The 23,449-nt window shown below is 36.4% G+C and overlaps 2 protein-coding genes across 4 annotated transcripts in view; one reads left to right on the top strand and one right to left on the bottom strand.

The window, feature by feature from the left end:
- The first annotated feature begins 98 nt into the window (after nt 1-98).
- Nucleotides 99-3,876, top strand: LOC143351671 (F-box-like/WD repeat-containing protein TBL1XR1). Its single transcript, XM_076783475.1, has 6 exons — nt 99-315; nt 622-909; nt 1,329-1,675; nt 2,377-2,721; nt 2,799-3,167; nt 3,247-3,876. The coding sequence occupies exons 1-6, from the start codon at nt 258-260 to the stop codon at nt 3,376-3,378; spliced, it is 1,539 nt and encodes a 512-aa protein (XP_076639590.1). The 5' UTR covers nt 99-257; the 3' UTR covers nt 3,379-3,876.
- A 115-nt stretch (nt 3,877-3,991) lies between these two features.
- Nucleotides 3,992-23,449, bottom strand: part of Dh44 (corticotropin-releasing diuretic hormone 44) — a 43,086-nt gene continuing 23,628 nt past the window's right edge. For all 3 annotated transcript variants that reach the window (XM_076783478.1, XM_076783476.1, XM_076783477.1), the window contains exons 2-4: nt 10,091-10,258; nt 6,626-7,018; nt 3,992-5,813 (exon numbers count right to left, since the gene is read on the bottom strand). In XM_076783478.1, the coding sequence (XP_076639593.1) occupies nt 5,784-5,813; nt 6,626-7,018; nt 10,091-10,240 (573 nt within the window). In that variant the 5' untranslated portion in view covers nt 10,241-10,258 and the 3' untranslated portion in view covers nt 3,992-5,783. The remainder of the gene's footprint in view (nt 5,814-6,625; nt 7,019-10,090; nt 10,259-23,449) is intronic.

Raw genomic sequence — 23,449 nt, 5'->3', positions numbered from 1 at the left:
TTAGTTTGTCCTTTTTTTTTCATTGTTCTAAAATAAGATAGAATCATGCCGAAGTCTGTGAATGTATCTTTTAAGAACACACCACTGTACGCATTTCATGTGACCAATGATAATGCATTGTGTGTAATGCGTGTGCCTGTGTTCTTTTTCTGCGGCGCCCTCGACGCGGCAAATCTCAGCGTCCGACGTGAATTAACACGATTTTTCGGCGCAACTTCCGATAAATATGTTGTGCTAGTGTGCGAAGGCTAAGAACGATGAGCTTCTCTAGCGATGAAGTGAATTTCTTGGTTTACCGATACCTTCAAGAATCCGGTATGTGTTGGAGCATTTCATAACCTCTTCCGGATTAATTTCAGCAATGTTTGAATTTCCATTGTTTATACGCCTTTATTTCTTACATAATAAATATATTCTTGTTATAACAATAATCAGAGTTACTAAAACTACTATTAACTTATGATTTATTAAAAGGTATAGGTTAACTATAATAGAAATAGATAGTTATTCGAGTGCAAACTAAGGTTTATTCGCGATATTATTCACTTAAATGAACTGTACTATAAAATTCTGACATGTATTTATTGAAATACTTGTTTAAAGTAATATTAATGTTTTCAGGATTTCAACATTCTGCATATACGTTTGGTATAGAATCACATATATCGCAAAGTAACATAAATGGAGCATTAGTACCACCAGCAGCACTTTTATCAATTCTGCAAAAAGGATTGCAATATACAGAAGCAGAGATATCAATAGGTGAAGATGGCACTGAGCAAAGAATGGTGGAATCCTTGTCTCTTATCGATGCTGTTATGCCAGATGTTGTTGCATCTAGACAGAATCAAATTAATCAACAGAAACAACAGGTGAAAACTGAAGTGCAAGATACAAATGGAGAAGAAGGTAATTTTACTTTCAATGTTAATTTGTTTATTTTAAATATAGCATGCTATAAAATTACCAACCATTTTGGTATCCTGGTACACCCTGGTCTATGAAAGTACCCAAATTTGATAGACCTCCTTATCATACCAGGTAAATTAAAGGACTGCTTTGGTTCATGGATTTGTTATGAGCTAATCTTCTGTATCATACCAGTTGTGTTAAAGTATTATAAAGTTTGTTATATTTTATTAATAACTTGAAAAGTGGATTTTGTTAATGTTAAAATATGCACTGGTATAGCAGAATATACCTCAGTATTGAAGGTATAATGCATCTGTGGTCCAGAAGCGAACAGTTTTATTTGTATATGTATATATATAAATATATTATTCAAAGGAGAAAAGGACATTTAATTTAATTTATCAATCTATTTGTAGTTGTTACCTCCAATGAAGGTGTAGGTACAAATGAAAGAGCAGGAGATAGAACAGAAATGGAAGTAGATGAACAACAACAAGGTTCAAGTGGAGGGACTAATGCTGGTTTGGTTGAAATACCAGCGAGTAAAGCTACAAAATTACGCGGACACGAATCAGAAGTTTTTATATGCGCATGGAATCCAACGACCGATCTTTTGGCATCCGGATCAGGAGATAGTACAGCTCGTATTTGGGATATGTCTGATAACTCTCAAGCACCAAATCAGTTGGTTCTTCGACATTGCATACAGAAAGGTGGTACCGAAGTACCAAGCAACAAAGATGTTACTTCATTAGATTGGAAGGTATGGTAACTGTCTACCTTTGTGTATATAGGATATTTCACTAAAAACGGACCATCTAATATCTTTGCTGTTGTAATAGAAAGTAGTTTCTTTGACAATGAGATATGCTGTAGTCTTTGCAAGCTTAACAAAAATACACTGGAGAGAATAGTTAGCGAGCACAGCCGCGAGCTGTTTACGAACAGCGGTGTATTCTCGGCATTAGATTAATGAGAATGTAGTGTTATACGTAAATTGGATCGTGAACAGTAATTTTTGCTTAGTCATAGACTTTTTGAAGGCTAATTAAAACATCCGACACAGTATGACTTGCAGTTTCTTTTAAAACTGTTATTTCTTCTCACATTATGTGCAACAAAGCATTTCAAAGATTATGAAGTATGGCACACAAGGAACAATATACAATATGGGGTATAATGCCTCATATTGCAGTGAAACAATATTGCACGATGTTCTTTTATTGCATAATGCATCTGCTTAGGAATCCAAGAAAAAGTATCCTTGTAAAGTTCATGGAAGAAATTTTACAGGAATAATCGAAATTAATTTTTGCATAATACTTTTTTACGAAGTCATTTTGGTCAATAACATGAAATCCATGCAATGGAAGGTTAAATTAGCAAAGATACAAGTAACTTGTTTCTAGTGGGATACCATTACAATTTTTGTAAAAGATATTAAAATTTTATTATTATTTTTAGTGTGATGGTACTTTACTAGCAACTGGAAGTTACGATGGTTATGCGCGAATTTGGACAACAGATGGAAGATTAGCTTCGACTTTAGGTCAGCACAAAGGTCCGATTTTTGCGTTGAAATGGAACAAACGTGGAAACTATATTTTAAGTGCTGGTGTTGATAAAACAACAATCATATGGGATGCAGAAAGTGGGCAGTGTACCCAACAGTTTAGTTTTCATTGTGCGCCAGCTTTGGATGTCGATTGGCAAACTAATACGTCGTTTGCAAGTTGTTCCACGGATCAGTGTATCCATGTATGCAAACTGAATGTTGACAAACCGATCAAGAGCTTCCAAGGACACACAGTATGTAAATTAAAATACTCGACTAAATATTCATTTATTTATAATGGCAATAGTTTGACTTCCTTTGTCAATCGTAGAATGAAGTTAATGCTATTAAATGGGATCCTCAAGGCAATTTGTTAGCCAGTTGTTCGGACGATATGAGTCTTAAAATTTGGTCTATGAAACAAGATACTTGGGTACATGATCTCCAAGCCCATAGCAAAGAAATATATACAATTAAATGGTCTCCAACTGGGCCTGGAACTCATAATCCAAACATGAACCTAACTTTAGCTAGTGCCTCATTTGATTCGACTGTAAGATTATGGGATGTAGAAAGAGGTGCATGCATACACACACTTACGAAACATACAGAGCCAGTGTATAGCGTAGCGTTTAGTCCGGACGGCAAATTTCTTGCTAGTGGAAGTTTTGATAAATGTGTTCATATTTGGTCCACACAGGTAAGAAAGTCATACTTATATTTCTTTTTTGTTTTTAAAGTAGCTTGACAAGTATTTTACCTTATATTTAAATACGCAGAGTGGTCAGTTGGTGCACAGTTACAAAGGTACAGGGGGAATTTTCGAAGTGTGTTGGAACAGTCGTGGGGATAAAGTTGGTGCTTCTGCATCTGATGGCAGCGTGTTCGTTCTTGACCTACGTAAACTGTGATCGCAATCGTGTAGTAGATTATATTTTGTTTCAAGAACTTACTACGGTTCTAAGTTACCTTCAGTACTTCTTTTACTATGGTTCAATTTTTTACTTCTCAAAATACTAGCCACGTTATACAATTCTTTCAGCAATTTGTGCTTGCTGAACATAGTTTAAAAGAGTATTAATTATTTATGTACAGGACTGAAATACAAGTCAAAAGAACTTCAATACAAATGTAAACGGAAAATGAATGTGGCACTTCATTAAATATTTTTTCGACATTACGTTAAAAAGATCAGAAAAAGAATTGTACATTAATATTTTTAATTTTGACACTCTGTACAGTGAAACAGTTCGACAGACATTATATTTCCAGAGAAAAACAAAGTACGATCTTCATTCACTGGAAGTGGATGGGGTATATGTTGTAATTGTAATAATAATAATAATACTAAGTATTATATAAATATCGGTAATAAGTAAGAAGAAAATAAACTTTTTTAAAGAACAGTACCTCAATATGACTTATTATTATTATATTTTGTTATATTTTGATGAGAAAACTAAAATTAGAATGTACAACAAATCTGTCTTAAATGAAATTTATTTCATTTCAACTACATATCGTGCAATTTAAGTCATTAAAATGATAAAAAAAATTGAATTAAGAGTACATAAATAACAATATTGTACAATTTCTTTAAATAAATAACTTACAAAAATACCTACATTATTGACAGTATTTTGAGGATTCATAAATACTTTTTTCTAATGAGAAGTTGTATAATACAAGTAAATATATCATGTAAATAATAATAATATATAGTTATATCTATTTTGTAATAGTAACATAAATATCGGAAGCGTTAACATGTGTTTCATTGCTACATTGTTATGTTTTCAACGTGTTTCTAAGATAGTTATAGAGATCATTTGTAAAATGAGTGTTTAGTATAAAGATAGAAAGATAATTGGAAAAATTAAATGAAATGGATAATTTAAATGTTATAATTAATCAGCGTTTAAAATAAAATAGATATACTTCGATTCTGATAATTGCGGAGTTTTCATTTCAATATTACGTCTGAAGGTATTTATTTGTCCTTATATTTTTAACATGGCATAAAAACACTTACTTAAGACTAAAATTGGAATAATTAGGAAATGAGTCACGCTTCGATGTATTACGCAGACATAAACGTAATTCTTAGAAAACAGCGTTTTAAACACAGCATGTACATTAATTTATAATGCATACAAAAGGAACCATTGGCTGACTATTTTGAGTACATGCTCATAATACAATATTTCTTTGGTACACTGACTGATTGAAATTACAGTCAATTCCATTATCACGTGTCTTTAAAGGTATTATTATAAAATCAAGAAATGCATTTGTAAGAGTATTAACAAAAATGAAAATAATGCCCAACAAAGAAAAAAAAAATGATTCGTTGAAAAGAAGCTCAAGTATAGACATTTCCTTGAAACATTTATTCCTAATTACATTTATTGTTTTCACGGGTAAGGTATGTTTAATTCAAAATTATTGATCTATATATCGAAATAGTTACATAGCATAGAATTATAGTTTTCAAGTGGGTATTTTGCAAATAACACTTAAGCTCTTCTAAAAATAACGAATAAAATGTTTTACAAATACATAGTTGTTTCAGAAATGTTACTGTACAATCGGTAGGTACAATATTATACTATTATTTCATGTTTCTATGCTTGATTTTGAAGTTGGGACATTTTCACCTTTAAATAATTACAATAACATGCCTTGCATTATTGTATTCTTAAAACTTAACATTAATACGATAAGAAACACACGTACGTTAAATTATACGTCTAAAGTTGGGTGTCAGTTGCTTTGCACAGTGGTTACTGATTAAACAGACTTGAAAAAAGATCACAACACATAATACTGTTCTGTTTCATGAGTTTGTGCAATTGAAAAGGAAAACAGAAAATAAATAGAATGCACAGTTTCGATTAATTAGTATTGCGTATTTCTTTGCTCACTAAATTCTGAGCAACGAGGTTCACGCGTTATTTCCATTGTATTTCTATTTCTTTCCTTTTCTGGATATCGTAAGATTAAACTAGTTAAAACGATTCAAACTTAAACGGGAATACTGAAAACATTCTGTTTCTTAAATTTATTGATCTACTGGAAACTTCATGCGCGCACGTTAATATTTGCTTTATACTTGACACGTGAGTAATTTGCAGGTAACAGTTAATGGATGAAACGATATTAAATTGTAGACTCTGCACACCATAAAATGTATACATGGGTATATGGTAAAACCTGAGGAATATGACGAATAAATAGGTAAACTATATCGTAATTGGCTCGTTAGATAAAAAACCGTAACAGCGACAGTTGTGATTCGATCTTCTGGTCGAGTCGATTAGAGTAAACGCAGCTCGTTTGCCTGCACCTGAAAACAAATTCAATAAACGTATTCTTTTCAAAATAAAAAAAAAAAACTTTACGGCGAAGATTTTATTATACAGTAGGACCTCGATTATCCGGTGTACTCAGAATATTAATTTCTTGGGTCTCTGTCTTGGAAACATCGTCGTTCGAAGGATTTCTTCGAAACGCACAACTAAATCCGCATTGTACAAAAATTCCAAGTTACTTCTTCTACGAACACGAACAAATCGAGACCAACAAATCTTTCTGCGAATGCTTACGAGCGAATGACAATTTTCGCAACGATAAGATCTCGCGTTACACAAATTCGAAACCAGTAAAATGATCACTTAAATCCACTCTAATTTTACGTGGACTTGATTTTGCGTCGATTGACCCCTATTAATACAGGTAATGGAGGCTCTACTGCACATCTTAAGACTACTAAAAAAGCGAAACAAATAAAAAATTAATGTTCTTATTTTTTGTTGAAATTTTTTAAAATCAAATTAGTATACTCTTCGTAATTGTTCCGAGTTTAGAATAAGTTTCCTTAGAAGCGTCTTCTTGTAAAATCTTCAAGGCTATAATATAAAGCCACCCTAAAGATATATTATAACATATAGATTAATATTACATTATAATTATAAAGATAGAAAGACGTCTTGTTTTCACAATTTTCTTTAAACAAGCTATTATTCTTACGTACTTACGTTCTTGTTCCTACAAACACCTCGATTATTCACTTATATTTTTGCTTTTAAATGACACAAAATTTTGTAAAACTCTGTCGCGAACGGTATCATGTGCGATCTATCGTCTCAAAATAATTACCCTTCGCGGTTGGTCGTCTTGTCTTTCTCGAAAAGTGGCGTCGTCCGTTTGTAGCCAATCCTCCACTTTTGCGGGCATTCTCTCCGACGATAAGCTTGGATCGTGGCTCTTTTCATCTCGATCGACCGTGTATTCGATTCCGTTTCTCGTTCTGGAGTTGATCGACTTTGACATGCCACCGGTGTAAAGTGGCAACGATCTCTTCCCGATATTTTCCATTAAACGTCGGTTGGCGTCGACCTGTCTCTGAGCCTGCATCGCTCTGCGTCGAGCAAGTTCAAGAAGAACTCTTTGTCGGAGTACGTCCAGCGAATTCACGATCGACAGAGATCCGATGCGCTTGGTTCGGACCACCGTTGATCCAGGATCGTTGCCCGAGTCAAACATTTCATTCTACAAATTGCAGAATTATATTAGTTTGCTGTAACGCGGAATACGCGATCGTCACTCTAGATTTATGGAACTTGTCGACTCGACGGGTTGTAGATTTCGTACTTAAAGTTACAGAACTCACTAATATTATCTGTTAGCAATTTATATTGAATTTGATTGACAATACAAGGTAATTCCAATCATTATCTAAAATCTGTTCAAGCAATTTTCTATATAAACGAACAGTATGAACAAATTTTTAAGTTTCAATTTATTCCGAACTTCAACGTTATTCCGAAACTCGTTCATTCCGGTAATGGAATAATTTTGCCCCGTGTTAAAACGAGCGTATTCTTATACGATCTTTGTGTCCACTTTTATGAGGCACTTAATTTTTGCTTTGCCGCGAGATAAAGGCCTAATTTCTCGGGAAATGGAGCTTAGAACGAGGGTCATTTTCGTGCTTGGCTTAACCTTTTTTGACCCTTTTGGTAACGTACCGCTAACCAGCAAGAAAATTGACGCGACTCGAAAATGGTCAATTTGCAGAATATTTGGGTAGGCCTATTAACAGGAAAAGTGTCACAAAAGCTATCATAAACCGCTTATTTCACAAGAAAAGTGTTACAACTAAAAATGGGGTGATTTCAATGAGGATGTTGAAATGACACGATATTTAAATATTCTCGTAAACTTCTTCCCGGGGATTGTCCGAGTATAATGAAAGAGAAACGTTATAATAAATGCAGTTTGGCGTCACACGTACAGAGCGCAATATTAAAATAATTGTTAGGGGAATTGTGCGAATGTATAAAAAGATAACGCGGCGTACAGCATCGAACTTAAGTATCGCTATAGAGAATTTCTCGAAATAAAACTAGTTTTAGAGGCGAAACTAATTATTATCTCACCGTCATATAACTTTATTATCTAATATTTAAGTATAATGAGAAAAATTAACATTGTCGTATTCGAGCGTTCGATTACTCCCTATACATATACGTACGACGATTTATTCCACAATTTATATCAAATGATATCTGAATTTTTCGCAGAAGAGGAAAATATCAGAGAATTGAACGTTCTAAAAAAAAAAAATTATATTTACGGTTAAATCGCTTCGGAAAGCTGGAAATGCAGATTCGCGAAGTGAAAAAATAAAAAGAAGAAGCAGAGAAGAACGAAACGGAAACGATCCTCATATGTGGGACGCGTATAGTTCGCCAGTCTATCCTCCACGCGATATTTCCCTCATTTTATTGCCACTTTTACGGAATAGGCGCTCAAGAATACGAATAAAAAGTCTGAAGGCTCGTTCTGAAAGAGGTATACACGCACCTGCAGTGGAAATTCTTTGTGTTCAGCCGTGCTTCAAATTTCACACGCGTTTTTCGCCCGTAATTTATGCCCTGGATTATAAAAATTACTTACAAGTCATTGAGATACGCGTTGCGTATGAACGTTAATTAAGAATATTTAACGAGAGTGGGTAACCGTCTTGCAGGTAGCACTCGTCGTTTCTGAGCTCGCTTTAATTATGCGCACAGAGGAGGGAGTAGGAAGAATGGTGCTTCGAGGAATGGTAACGCGACATTTATACGCGCCACTGGAATCGTTCAGTTGTCGCCATTAATTTCCCTGTATTGTTCCAGGCTATGCATGTATATCAGTCGGTCGTGTTTGATTAAAATACAAGAAATCGTTGTTAAACGGCGTTCTAATTATAATTTCAATTACTCGTCCTTTCGGTACATTCACGAGCGTGCACTAGGATGGTTCTTATTTATAGATTCTAGATATTTTGATCGCGACCACGACATTACGATATTTGGCGAACAAAATGATTCCTACGAAACTTCAAAATGATTGGACGAATACTATTACCGTGTGTGTTCAATTACGTTTTGTTAATACACGATACAAGTTAAAGGTTAATTCTGTTCGTCTTTCTAATTGCTTTTTTCAAATTCATGTTCTGTTTTATGGAGAGGGAGGGGGGTAGTGCGGTTGGGGTTGGGGGGGGGGGGGAAGCAAAATAAGGTGAATTTGGTGCGACATAATTTACAAATTATTCTAAAAGAGCTAAATAACTTACGAAACGATCCGATAATGTAATATTTATCACAAGACAACGATGTAATTACTTTTGGTGAGGGTGATAGCTTTCCAATAATCTGTTTATACGGTGGTAAATAAAACGGAAGTCGGATCTTGCGTCGACATTTGATTGTCTGTGTGACTCAGGTGAGATGGAACGAACCGTTCTCGATTCACGGTCTGCATTCAATTTTATCCATGAAGGAATATCTGTAGTCGTTTCACATCGTGTCAATACTTGATCGACACGTGGTGGATCTTCGTCCATGTAATAGCATTATACTTCGCGCATGCATCCGTGTTGGTATGCGAGGATTCTAGTCGATTCAGGATACGAAGTATGTATATGGTGAGTCGCGTAACCTGTTACAAGCAAATATTCCGGGAACCAACGAAGATATTGCGCAAAGACTCGTAGGCGGTTTAACAGGGAGAAGAAATTTTTCATCTGTGGCACGTAACTTTTTTAATGCGACGATCAGTATTTCAGATATTAAATTTGCAACCGGTGACGGAAAATTCTGACTTCCTTACATCGTTTCTCTTTCTCATGGATCGTAAGACTAGTTTAGCGAAGTTGTGAAATGTCGAGGAAATGAAACTCAATGGAAACCTAATCGATCGAAAGACCAAATTTAAAAAACGGCGAACCAAGTTTAAAAACGTATAACAAAAGAAAGTTAATTAATTTTTGTATATTAAAGCGATTTATGGGCCTTCCACTAATCATTAAATTTCCCATTCAAACGAGTTTCGAGTTTTTCTGTCTTTCAGAGCTACTTTTTTACTCCGCTAATCCGGATTATCGCTTAATCCTGGCAGATCTGTCCTTCCAATTAATCCGGATTAACCGTAATCCAATCGAGATGTGACTTGGGTCATACAACAAATTTGAGTAACCATAAAGTTTGTAAATAAATCTAAAGTGTTGTGCAACAACTGATCCTCTAATTACTTCGTGCATCAGAGTAGAGAATTTTCTTAAAATTATCGTACCTCTAATTCCGGAACGTGACGATCGACCAGCAATAAAAATGGCGGATGTTCCCGCGACAGTTCCCTTTCATCGTAAGCACTGTACGATATTGGCTGCCCAGACACGATAGTAATTAATAAAATTGATACCAAGACTTTGATAAATGTCATTGCGTGATGCGAATGTATCTGAAATACGGTAAAAACAATTTCTTAGTACATGTATACCATGCGTTTAAATTCTTTTCAAAATAATGTGTAATGTGGTTAAAGTTACAATAAATTTGGTTATGTTTTATGTTTAGGTTTTTCCATATTTGATTAAAAATGTCAAAATTTATTCTTTAAATATATTATGTAAAACACGCTTGGTTCGCTACTAAGATATTATAATTTTATTTCAATCTATGCAATATAGGATGACATTATCATAAGAATGAAACTCTTTTTATATGACAATGTGGCTCGCGGACTATATATTTTTTAAATATTTTACAAGTTTCCTTTAGAAAATATTTTGGTATCCAGTTTCACCGAACGAAACTACAAACTCGTTTTGGAATTTTTGGTTCGATCAATCGGTGCTAAGTATCCACGTTTGGTCTAGCGACGTGATTCGTGAAAAGCTAAATTTCAGGTGAGGAAGCTATTTGGGACCACGCCTGTTTGCACAGTTAACATCCGGTCTAAGGGTGTCTGGCCGTTTGATACTCTTCTTTGATGGAAGTGCCATTATAACTCCATCCCGTTACAAGGTATCCTAACTACACTATTCCACCTTCGCGTCTGGGTCCAAGAGGCTGATTCAACTAATGTCCAATAGACGTTAGACATTAGACGGTAATGCGTGGCAACGAAATGCAATTGTACATCGTGGTCATAAGTCACGAAGCATAAGTTAATAAATACAAAAAAAATCATAATAATGACTTTGATATATTTTTCAAAGTTTCGACCTTTCTTTGAAGTTTTAAATCTGAATTTGATTCGCAAATGTTAGACATAAACGCATAATTGGAATTCCAGTAAAACGTAATTGTAATACTCCACGTTAACTTTAGAAGAAGAATAACGTCAAACACGAACAACGAACGAGAAGGTCAAGTTCGGCAGTGAACGAATGTGGGTCGATGTGCCAATATAGACGTCGACGATTGCTGTTGATGTCGTCAGTGACGTCGTCATCAGCGAGTTCATTAACACTACGGGTTTAATTTGCGCATGGTAATTTAGGGTTGCCATCGCCAGCTTTCCAATTACGCTTCGTCGTCTGCACGAACCTAGCGGTCGATCGTGGCCTCTCCTTTATCACTGTAATTTCTTTTCCGCGGGCGCTTTGTAATCGACGAACATTAAAAAAATTATTTTAATCAATGGTAAAATGAGCAGCAACTGGATCACCCATTATAGCGAATGCAGAAGAAAGAAAATTACGAAGCCAGCGGTACGCTGCGTCGAACAAACGAAAGGTTCTTCATTAAAACGGTTAGTGCAATTTACTGTAAATTTTAATCTGTACAATTTTCCACTATAATAATTTATTAAACACCATGACGTATGTATAGTACAGTCTTCTTTGCAGAATATTTAGGGAAACATTAGTTTATTTTTTACTTTATTTTCATGTAAATTAATAGACATCAATAGAGTTCAAGAATACATTGCTAGGTTGATCTTACGTTTCAACCGAGCATAGTGGTTATTTCCCTTAATAAGATTAGCCATTACGGATATAATGTGCATGCATGAAAACGATAGCGTTAGAACGAACTCAATCGTAAGTTTGTCCTCTTGCACTAGCCTATGCACTAGCCCTGTCACTGAAATGGGCTTTGTTATTGTCTTGCGGCTACAACCAACAACACTATCGTTTTCATTGTCCTGTTAAAGGATCGTAATTCTATCGATAATGTCGATACTCCTACTGTTCCAAGAATAACATCGGGCTTTAGCGTCCGAGACGATTCTAACGCGACAAACGTGTCTGGACTTAAGGGTGGCTTTGCGTTTGGACGTTCTGAAACGAGGGACGTGTTAGAGATTTCGTAATATTCTAACTAAAAATCTGTCGTCGTTTTTCTGTTTTGACGGAGTGATTTGCTGATCATTCGATTGATAGAAAAAAAATGGGGCCTTCCCCCCTACGGCGTTATGAAGTAAATATATTTATAACGTAAGATAATATCAAGACAAAAAAAAAGGACAGAAACTTTTCCCAAAGTTTCCCCACGTGAAATCTGACGGTCCTGATCTGGTTGCAAGAAGAGAGTACCATACATTACGTCCCACGACACGTTAGCAAAATGCCAATTGGCACTCAGGCAAAAATGAGTTTTGCGCGCCTGTGCAACGTCCCCTTCCGAGATTACCAATGCCCTTCGTTCGTTTCGAACACTCTAAGCGAAGTTACAGACATTACGCGCGTTTGCAACAGTCCGAAGAATTCCGTTCGAAGTTCCTTTGTAACGTTTCGATTAATTACCAATAGAACTTCACCGTTTTCTGGTTAATGTCGCGAAGCGTCTTTCTATTTCCCGTCTGTCTGTCCGCAAATAATTTCACGCCTGTTGCCCCGCGAAATATTTTCTCCTATTCCCCGACCGTTCTTCCACTCTCGCTGTCGTCACCGTCGACGCAATTAAGGTCTTGGCTCGCAGACGAGTTTAAGGTTTACTTTAAAACGGGAACGAGCAGGGTCATGCCGCCGCGGTGATATATATCGAGCTTTAAAAATGAACGGCTCGACGTTTAAGGGGGTTGTTTCATGTTTTACGCGAACGGAAAATTGATTTTCTTTTATTTGCATTCCCTTACGGTCTGAGAAAGTGAACGGGGCGTCTCGGGATCCAAGAAGGTCGTTTAGAAATACGTTCGATGTGGAAGAATGTGGATTAAAACAACCATTTTACTATATCTCACGCTAGTACAGTCGAAACTTTGTGTTTACTGAAATTTGTAATTGAAAAATAATTACCTCGTTCAAATTTACTTCCACGTCTGGTACAAGTACATATATAAAGCATCGATTTTTATTTTCCTCGTTTGACGTTAAATATGAAATTATAAACGCAAGATAAGAAGCAACAAAGGCTCCACCGTAATTCGAGCATAATTAGAGATAAAATTTAGGGAGTTTCGAAACGTACAGTTAAACGAATTGAAATAAAATCGGGCTACTAGAAATAGAATGAACTAAAACGATGTTAAAACTTAACCTCAATGTGGAAAGTTGATTACCGAGGAGGGAACAACGACAGTTACGTCCGTCATCACGACCGCGACAATATTTCGCAGCAAGGGTACACGTAAAAGTTGCTTTATCGTTGATTACTTGCTCGATGTGAACGATAAGTTACACAAGCCGCGACTAACCCGAAATGTACAGTTTTGCTTAACTTTAAAACAAACTTCACTTCGCGAACGCTTCTTGTCTGCTTCGTTAACACCAATTCGAACCTTCAAACATTGACTTTGTTTGTTAAAACTTCTTCCAAGTTTCGCGTCAGTTCAAATATCTGATCATTCCGCTCTCCTAACGAAATTAATAACCGTTTATCGACGAAAGTACGTTGATTTCATTTTCGTCCGTTAAATCCGACACCGGGGCTTCCATTACCAGAAAAGATAAAATAAATTATCGACGCGCCGTCGAGACGTACACGCGTGCAATTGTACGAATTGGTACTTCCGGTGAAATCCCGTTATCCCGAAAAATGCAAATTCGTGCTATCTATCGCTAAACGTTAATAGCATTTCGTGTTTTACGACCGTTTTTTTCAGCCAGATTAAAGTTTCGTCGCTCGAAGTCAAAGATTCGGCGCGTTGATCGCCGCCATCATTAACTATCGATGTTGGAAATAAGCGTTCGTCGAATTTTATAGCGCCATAAAAAGAAACGCTTAGCCTATTGTTTTATTGCTACTAAAAGCACCAGCATGGTAATCTGTAAATAGAAAAGTTTTATTGCCACTAATTTGTATGTGACACTCTGTACAAATTTCTAATAACGAGATTTCGCGTCGGTCGTACGTATCGAACAGCAGGCGACGAAAATTGGTTTGCTCCGGTTAGAATTTGTATTCGAGGTGTACTATTAACGAAACCATGCAAGCTAACGGTCAATTCGCATTTATTGCAATCTACATATAATATATGACCTCAATTGAAAAAGGACAAAAGTAGCACATAATTCGCTTTCTATGCAAATTACTTTCCTACGTGAACCGGGCAATTTTTTTGCGGTTGACGGAACTACGGCCATCATGGAATACAATGGCGTTACGAAAGTTAACTTCGAGAGATTATCGAAGCCTCTCGATTTCGGGGAAAATTATTTATTTGTAGATTCGTTCTGCGGTTCTCTTGAACTTTAGTAATTTTATTCTTGCACGATAATCGAATCGAGTAAATCGATTGGCACCTTGACCGTTTAAGCACGTTTTCGTGCAATGCAAACTGTATCTTCGAACGCGTTGAACATTGCCAGAATAGCAAGCCGCGGTCAACACGTCGATTATTGTAAGGTTTGGTTAGGACCACCGGAAATCTATGGACGATGGAAGGGCCAAAAGGATTAATTCCCTGTATTGATTTATCGATATTGTCCTCCGATCCTAAACAATAATTATTCGATACTATAGAGAAACACTAAAAGTCATTCACCATATACAGGGTGTTCTCGGCCACCCCTGGGAAAAATTTTAATGGAAGATTCTAGACGGCAAAATAAGACGAAAATCAAGAATACCAATTTGTTGATGGAGGCTTCGTTAAAAAGTTATTAACAATTACATTAAAAAATTTCAAATCGTTTTGGAAAAATTATTTTCGGTTGCGGGGGTCAATTACAATCATTTTTGGCCATTATACATACCCCCGAAATCCTACGTATTTTCGAGAAAAAAATTCAGTACAGGTAGAACTTTACACGTTAATAACTTTTTAACGAAGCCTCAATCAACAAATTGGTATTCTTGATTTTCGTCTTATTTTGGTCTCTAGAATCTCCCATTAAAATTTTTCCCAGGGGTGGCTGAACACCCTGTATATTAACAATTTTTTAAAGACCTACGACTAAGATATAGTTTAAATTAGAATTGATCCTTGTGTCTATATGCGAAACGCGCGAGTACAGGCATTCTATGAAAATTTGCATTCGCAATTTGCAAGGTGAGATTAAAATGGCGCCGTAATATATTTTTTCGACGACGTATCATTTTTGCCTCGTAATTTTTTAATCCTCGAAATCTCATTTCGATCACTTCGTGTCGTTTCGAGCGTTGGATAGACTTTACCAACGAAGACGCGCAGTTATGATTGAAGTATCAGTGCAGATTAATAGGCATCGGAGGTGCAACGTCGTCAGACTGATATTTTCGAAAGGTATAAAAATGGTAATTACTAACATGAATAATGCCAGGATATTGATTGATCGATCGACATCATTGGCAATGCCACGAATCTAAAACGTTGCACCAGAATAATCTTTGCCTTATCGTTCTTTCCTAAAATACCTTTTACGGCTTTATTCTTCTACAATTAATATTTTATTAACACCAAGTTAAATAGTTTTAAACATTCACAGCGAGTAAATCTTACTAACGATCGTATAATAGATGTTGTAATAATTAAATGCACCGATTTCAATTCGAACGAACAGAACATCGTTTTTTAAATGTTATTAGAATGAATGCTTGTTATAAATTTAAAAAATCGTATTCGAATTGGGTGCCTTCAGCTTCGTTGCGTCGAGCAAGTTTTCCAATTTTTCATGTTCACGACATTAAGATGCATTATGATCGTTGACGTAAATACCGTCTATAGTTGAAATTCATGGCAGGAAGTAGTATGAGTACGTTCATTGTCAGACGCCGCAGTGCTTCCAGCTATCTTTCGTGCCACGCGAGGAGCGATGAATGGATCTCACGTATATTTTAAACACCTTCAACGGAACAGATGTTGCCTAATTCAATACGATAACCCTCGGATCAAATCCGTGAATTCTTCTACGATATTGCCCACTAATATCGTCACTGTAATTGTTTTCAACGTCTACTAGATTTTAAAAGAAATGTCTTCGGTTATTGTGGGACAGCACTCTCGTACCATAACTGACATAAATCGAATAAAAAAATAATATTATACTAATTTTATCTGACATCGAATTCAATAAATCAATTTCAATCGTCAAATGCATCGAACGAAAAAGAAACAAATACACTTCCACCGATGAAAATAAAATTTAATATTTGTTAATGTACAAGATAAATGAAACAAAAAAAAAAAACATGGCAACTCATAACATTTTCATCCCTGAGTGGGCCGCAAGAGTTAATTGCGACCGACGCGTATGAACATACTGATAAAGCAGAACCCGTTTCATCAAACAGCGATGCATTTATCTTTCTCGCGTCAACTTTGACGAGATTGCGTTTAACAAGGAAACAGCGATACTACGCGGCAATAGTAATCAATTATTAAGAGCAAACGTAATTAAATGTTACTGTTATTGCGAAGGGCGAGATTCAGGAATAAGTTATTAAATCTAACCCAATATTCATTGAGTTTTGGCGAATAAACCTGGCAACGTGGAATAATTTTGTTGCACTGTTTATTATGTCAGTCATTCGGTGCTGATATATCCGTCTCGTGGGAGTATACGGCGCGAGAAACCCTTTAAGAATTCAGAAAAGAGAAGCAGAAGTGTTCGTTTCAAGTAGTTAAGGATTTCCGACCGAGGATGAGACAGAAATATGACCAAGGATAAAGAAACTACGAAGTCATAACATCGGTTGACGGATAGAACGAAACATAATCCTTCGTGCAAACCGTGAAATATTATGATAATCGTTATATTTTTCTACGAGACGTTTTGGCCTCATATTTTTCCAGTGAAAAGTTTCAGTAGTGAGTTATTGCCCCGAAATGTCTTTTTACCGAAAGAGCGGACGATTCGTAGTATATCATTTTGACAGAGCAATTTCCCTGCTTATTGTATAAATAAGGAACTTGGATTTAGTCGAAACAACCGAGGTATTAATTAAAAGTTTCCATCGGTGCTAGGATTATTTGAATAATTTGTTATTAGAATGTCACATTCTATACTTTCGTTTGAATATTTAAGTAACATTCGCAAAAATCCCGCACGTCGCTATTCCCGAGTTTCTGGTATACAATGAGTGCCTGCTTATTCTTTTTTAACATTTTCTCGAAGTCTGGAAATGATAATTTACTTATTATAATTTATAATATTCAAGAATTTCTCTTTTAACAGATAAAGTAATGAATACTAATATTTTACCAAGTAAAAATTGTTTCTATCAAGTTCCAAATCCGTCACTTTATGCAAGACAGGTTGTTAATTGCGTCGATTTAATATATGCCGGATGCAACGCGACTAGATTGCTGGGGCGTTAAATTAAAAACAAAAAGTTAGGATTCGTGACAGCGTCGTGTCTCCGGATCACCGACGAATTTAAACAAGTCGCGCGTTTAATCTATTCTACTAAGTGACACGGGACTGTTGAAGTAGGCGATGTTTCGTTCTTTTTCATAGGAACTAATAACGGCATCCGAGAAAACGTATTTTCCCCGACGGAGTTGCAACGATTAAACGTTACGGCGTTGACGGAACGAGAGACAGACAGAAAAAGATGAAGAAGGAAAACGAACAAAATTAATTCTCATTTAGCAACTGAGACCCATTTTGCAGAGTGAAATTAAATATTTGCTAAAACTTCACGGAAAACAGCTTTCCCTTGCTAGGAAACTTTTAGCGGAATTCGCGCCCGAAGCTGCGTTCGCCAGATTCGTCACTTCCGGTACAGCGTCGGATAATCAAAGAGTTAACCGACCCAATAATTCGCGCCTGACATATTAATTATTATCCATCCTAATTTAGACAGTTGATGAGAATGATTAAAATGAAAAAAGAAATTTATATGTATATTATAACAGTGTGGAATTATCATGTAGAAGTTATGTCCATTCAAGAATCTTAATTAATAATTGTTGTTCGTGTAATAACAGAAGCATCGTGTTTCGCGCGAGGATTTGTTACGAATAATTAATCCAATGAAACGTATTCATGTAATTAAACAGATTCGATCGATCCCATTTTCAATAAGTGCGGTGTCACGTATTAGGCGAAAGGAACACCAAAAAGATGTTAAAATAAAACAATTAAAATATTCTGCTGCAAGAGAATATAAAAATATTCTTGTTTTGAGGATACTAAGATATTTTCTAGTCGTATTAACATTTATTTCGAATTCGTATTAAATAATGCTCTGGGCTCGTTACTGTAACGAACTTAATTAATACCGGTGAAATTCTACTTGCAATTGTTAGCGGCTGTTGAGAAACAAACACGAATACATGTTCATTAAAAGGTATACCTAGTTTGTAGCACCAAAAATTGGGAAATATTTGAGATTTTATTATGACAAAATTATTAAATGTATCAATTTCAAATCTTCTATGGATATTTACGTGTGACATTTTAAGCTATACATATTTCTCAAGCACAAATTTCAAGACTATCGATCTATTGGTTTCCAAGATGATCTATCAATCTATTCGAAAACAAAGTTGTTTTCCATTTGAATAGACGTTGAACGTAACTAAGGATATTCTTAGCCAGAGGTTCTGCGTATCTGGAAATGCAAATTGTAGGAAAAAAAATTGAACAAATTGCTCGGTGCAGTGTACCGTTGAAAAAAACGATACGGTTATTCAAATGTTGTCCTTTTAAAGCGTAATCAGGCCGTGGATATTTGCTGAATCGTCGTTCACTCTGATACATAATGGACGCGATATTGTACCGTTTGGTACCTAATGTTGTACACGTACTTATTATCTTTTTTCCCAGTATCCATAATTTTCGTTTACCAGGTAATAAACGACATTATCGCTCTCGGGATGAACGCACGCATTAGTGTGCCATTTGGACACTTGTTGAGTCATTCGACCTTGATAAATGGTACCAAGAAGCTCCCTACAGTACGGAGTCATAAGTCATTCATTTCCTACGATAGACATACACAATCTGCAATCAGGAGTCTAAGATAAGCGTGTTTGGACTTTAAAAATTTTCCGTAGAACAACAATTGGAATATACATCGTTTGTATTTTCTATCTAAAGCATTTGAAAAGTTTCTTCAGGCAGAACCGATCTCTTATAACAAATTCAAACGTTTAAACTTGAAATATTAGTATCTCTAATTCCAAGAGATTAAATCCGTCTCTGCGCGTAACTGATTTATACGTTGTATGCTCAGTGCGTAAGAAATTGATAATCTAAATAAATATTAGTCAGAAAATTTTGGAAATTCTCGAGCAAAGTCAGCAGAGATCCGGAAGTCCGTATCGGCAATCCAGTCTCGTGCACGTTTACGCGAGGGATTCATTGAAGCGAGTACGTGCGCGAGCACGTTGTGCCGAAAAGATCCCATTCATAATCCATCCTCTGGACATGCAATCTCGCGATTTAATTTCGTAGTGGTAGTTTACGGGGCGACTGGCCGTTACCAGCCCTCGCACGTGACTGAATTTAATTTACCGAGAGAAACGACACGGATACCGTCGTTCGCGACACTACGGGACATTAAACAGTTTCCGCATCTTCCGGCTGTTTTCTTTTTTCCACGCTCGCTCCAATTTTGCTTATGCCGCTCCTCGTTCTTCGTTATTTCGTTTCTCGTCCAGCCAATCCAATAACATGCTCGTTAACGCGTTGACACTTTGTACTGGAATCGTAAGTACACTAAATGCAACCCTCTTATTCATTATGTTTTGTTTATACGTGTATTATGTCACTTCTTTTGCCGATACATTTATTTATAAGTAAAGGAAAAGAACTTGCAAGAGCCGGACGAGCAGCGAACGCGGAATCTACAGGGAGAAGGGTAAAATTGCGATACTGCATATAAAATACAATTTGGAAGGTTGATTTATCGCGTCGCCCAGTAAACTCAGTTTAGTCACGTTCGTAAATGTTATTCGCGTGGCACGCGACGCGCGCTTGAAATATTCGTTTCGTCTTCGACCATGGTGTTGCTTCGAGCATAATCCAGCTCGTTTCGCTGACATTTTTGCACCTACAACGATACGTATACCCTCGACGCGCGCTATGCTCGCGAACAGAGGTAGATCGCGTTTTATTGCCGCGCGTCCTGATGACCCAATTAAACGCGACTCTGACTCTCGTATTGTACGGAAAAGCACGACGACATACGGTAAATCTCCGTTATAAGATCATCAGGTTCTGTTCGTTGTAAGGTTATAAGGGAGAAAGACGATGTGCAACAGTGTTTTTGTTCAATGAAATCATGTTTATACCTAACGTCAGGTTAGCAGACGAGTCTCTATCAAAATTTCAATTATACTTGCTGGTAACACTAAAAATGAACTCGAGATTCACCGATTATGTATATCTGAGCAACCGAGAGGCTTTCAGGGTGCAAGATCCCCACTTTACATTCGGAATTCTTTGCTTTATATTCCGATCTCGTCGCGCATTATGCGGGATCGCAAACAGCTCTGACTTGCATAAGATGTTTTCCTACAGGTGGGTAATTTTCTACGAGGCGCTAAAATAAGACGAAAGTCAAGAGCGACGACATTTCGTTCGAGGCTTTGTGTACAAGTTATCAATTGTCGAAAACGCGCTGAAAAACTAAGATTTCATTTAATTTTTTCTTCGTTAAAAAAGGAAAAGAGCTCCTTTGATATTACCTTCCTCGAGAAAGTATAATACATTCGAGGAAATTGAGATTGGATGCTCGCGAGGTTTGCGTTGCACTTGACTTATTGTGGGAAATAAAATGTAGAAAAAAAAGCGCGCGAAGAAAGCGAGGGTGTAGCTGAATCGCCGTTTATGGAATTGTATCGATACGTCAGCCAACAAAAGTGAAAACGACGGACGGAATCGTGGTACACCAAAATTGAAACTGAAGCTCGCGGAGACTCGCGTTTCTGTATCTGATCCATTTCTGTTTCCGTGAGATTATCGTCGACGAGGAATATAAATACGATACACGTTTATATGCATATTCAACGGGCGAAAACTAACCGGGTTGTAGATGAAATATTGATTTGGTCGAACGTCTACAAAATTAATGGAAATGAAACAAAATTACGAATATGAACAAAGTTTGGTTCTTAACGAACAATCATAAGGTTTGATGAAAAATTTTTGCCAAGTCATAGGTGACGTCAACGTAACTAATCACATAACTTTATGTATAAATATCTGATAGCTTGGTGAAACTTTTAATCAGACCTTCTGATTGCTCGTCAAAAAATAAAACTTTTTTCCTATCTCCATTAATTTTCGAGATTTTTAACCAAATCAGTATTTCAGTAGCAAGTTTCAAAAGTAGTTTTTTATCTCTTGAATATGAATATTGGTAAAGTTAAATTTCAATGACGAACGAATAAGATTATTGTGGATGCGATTTTAATTCTTTCCCATTGTGCGACGTGGCAATGAGTGTGTTAAGTGGAAATGTGAATTGGGGCAGTATTTTATTTACCAAACGATGCCATTCAGTAAGCATGGTGCAGTGACGTGGTATGCAACGCATTTTTGCAGTGAAAGCGTATTATAAAAATGGCGATTCTGCAGCGGTTACGAAACGTTTATTTACTACTAGCTGCCACCCGTGGCTTAGCCCACGTTAAAAATCGTTTTTAGTTCTTTTTAGTTTTGTTTTTTAATTGTGTCTGCGTATCGAAAATTTATACAGAACAAAAGAGTTTTTAAATTAAATTTCCAACAAATTATATCATAAATCCTTTTACTATAGAAGCAAGTATAAACGAGGTATCGCACACTGGGAAAATATTTTGAGTAAAGTTGTTCGTTTGTGCATTTACGCGATATTCGAGTCGAAAGGTAAACATAGACCGTACGCGAAAGAATAAAAGACTTTGCAATCAGTAGAACCGATCGAGCACATATTAGACTGTCAATTTCGTGCTGATTGTAAACGGATTTTGCAATCTGCTGCAAACGTATCAGTGCGCCAGAATTATTAACCTTGTATAGCCCTGAGCGGCATTCGAATTTATCACAAACGGCGTCAAAATCCAATGCTTTCAACGAATCGACACGGTATCGAGCTGTACAATTATGAGAATTTGGGTAACGATGTGTAAACGAAGAACGAAAACACTCGAAACAATCGCGCCGGTTCTCGAGGGAGTTTTCCAACAACGATCTTCGCAAGACGTTAGCACCTTGTGTTTAATGCAAATTGTCAGGCTTATGAAAATTCATTCAAAGCAATTTCTCCCCCATTTCGACGAATCCCTCGCCCACGAGTGTTGAAAATTTTTAATCCTATTTAAAGGACATTACGCGTCTAGCAGAAAATCCATTCAGACACCAAACAGGTGGGCGGTATAACTTCGTTTCTTTTTTTAAATATTTTTTAAAATACCGAAAGAATAAACAAATAGAAAAATTATATCGATGCTTTTGATTGCGTGTACGTTATGCAGAGTATTCGGTATGCGTTGAAAACTTTGAATAACGAAAGGTATTCGAGGATTTCTTGGTACATCAAAGTTACCTTAAAAATTTTAGAAACCTTGCCACAAACTATCCTACACAAAGTTACACAGGAACATCCTGAAGCCAAACACTCGTAAAACAAAATTCCATAGGAAATTCCTTATAGGAAAGTACTTGTGATTCGCGTTAAAGCGATCAGTCATATCGCTAACTTACTTAACTACGCACTTTCGAGAAAAAAATTCTGCATCAGAAATGTTTCTATAACTTTTTAGCGTAGCCTCAATCAACAAATTAGTATCCTTAATTTTCGTCTTATTTGGGCCTCTAGAATCTCTCGTTAAAATTTTTTCCAGGAGTGACCGAACATCCTGTATAGTTTACGTGCTACGTATATCTATAAAGTATCTAATACGAACTAATCGTTGAAAGCATTTGTTTACATCGATAAATATAGCACCGGAAATCGGAGGGTTTGGATAGATTCACTGTGTACTCCGTAATTGAATTCGGTCGATCCAGTTGCTTCTGGTAAAGTTAAACGCATAAAGAAACCGAAAGAAATTGCTGCTGCTTGGTACAACGTACGGCTTCAGTTTCCATTAGTGTTATCTAATTTCGTAAAATAACGCGGTTCCGAGTGCCCTATAATTGACGTAGGGAGCGTACTCATCAGTTTTTCCCTTTTCACCTGGTGCTCTTGTGACACGTGCATCAAAGAAATTCTTTCATCGTCCCTCTGAACATTGTTGTTCTGTGGCCCGCATGCTTTCGCGTCACGTTCACCTACGCGCGCACACACACGTACATGCTAACTCACGTGTGCGACGGTTTCGAAATTCCACGGCAACATAATAAATTTT

The sequence above is a fragment of the Colletes latitarsis genome, chromosome 2, assembly GCF_051014445.1.
Source record: "Colletes latitarsis isolate SP2378_abdomen chromosome 2, iyColLati1, whole genome shotgun sequence".
In the NCBI taxonomy this organism is placed as follows: domain Eukaryota; kingdom Metazoa; phylum Arthropoda; class Insecta; order Hymenoptera; family Colletidae; genus Colletes; species Colletes latitarsis.
This window is presented reverse-complemented; position numbering and strand designations above follow the sequence as displayed.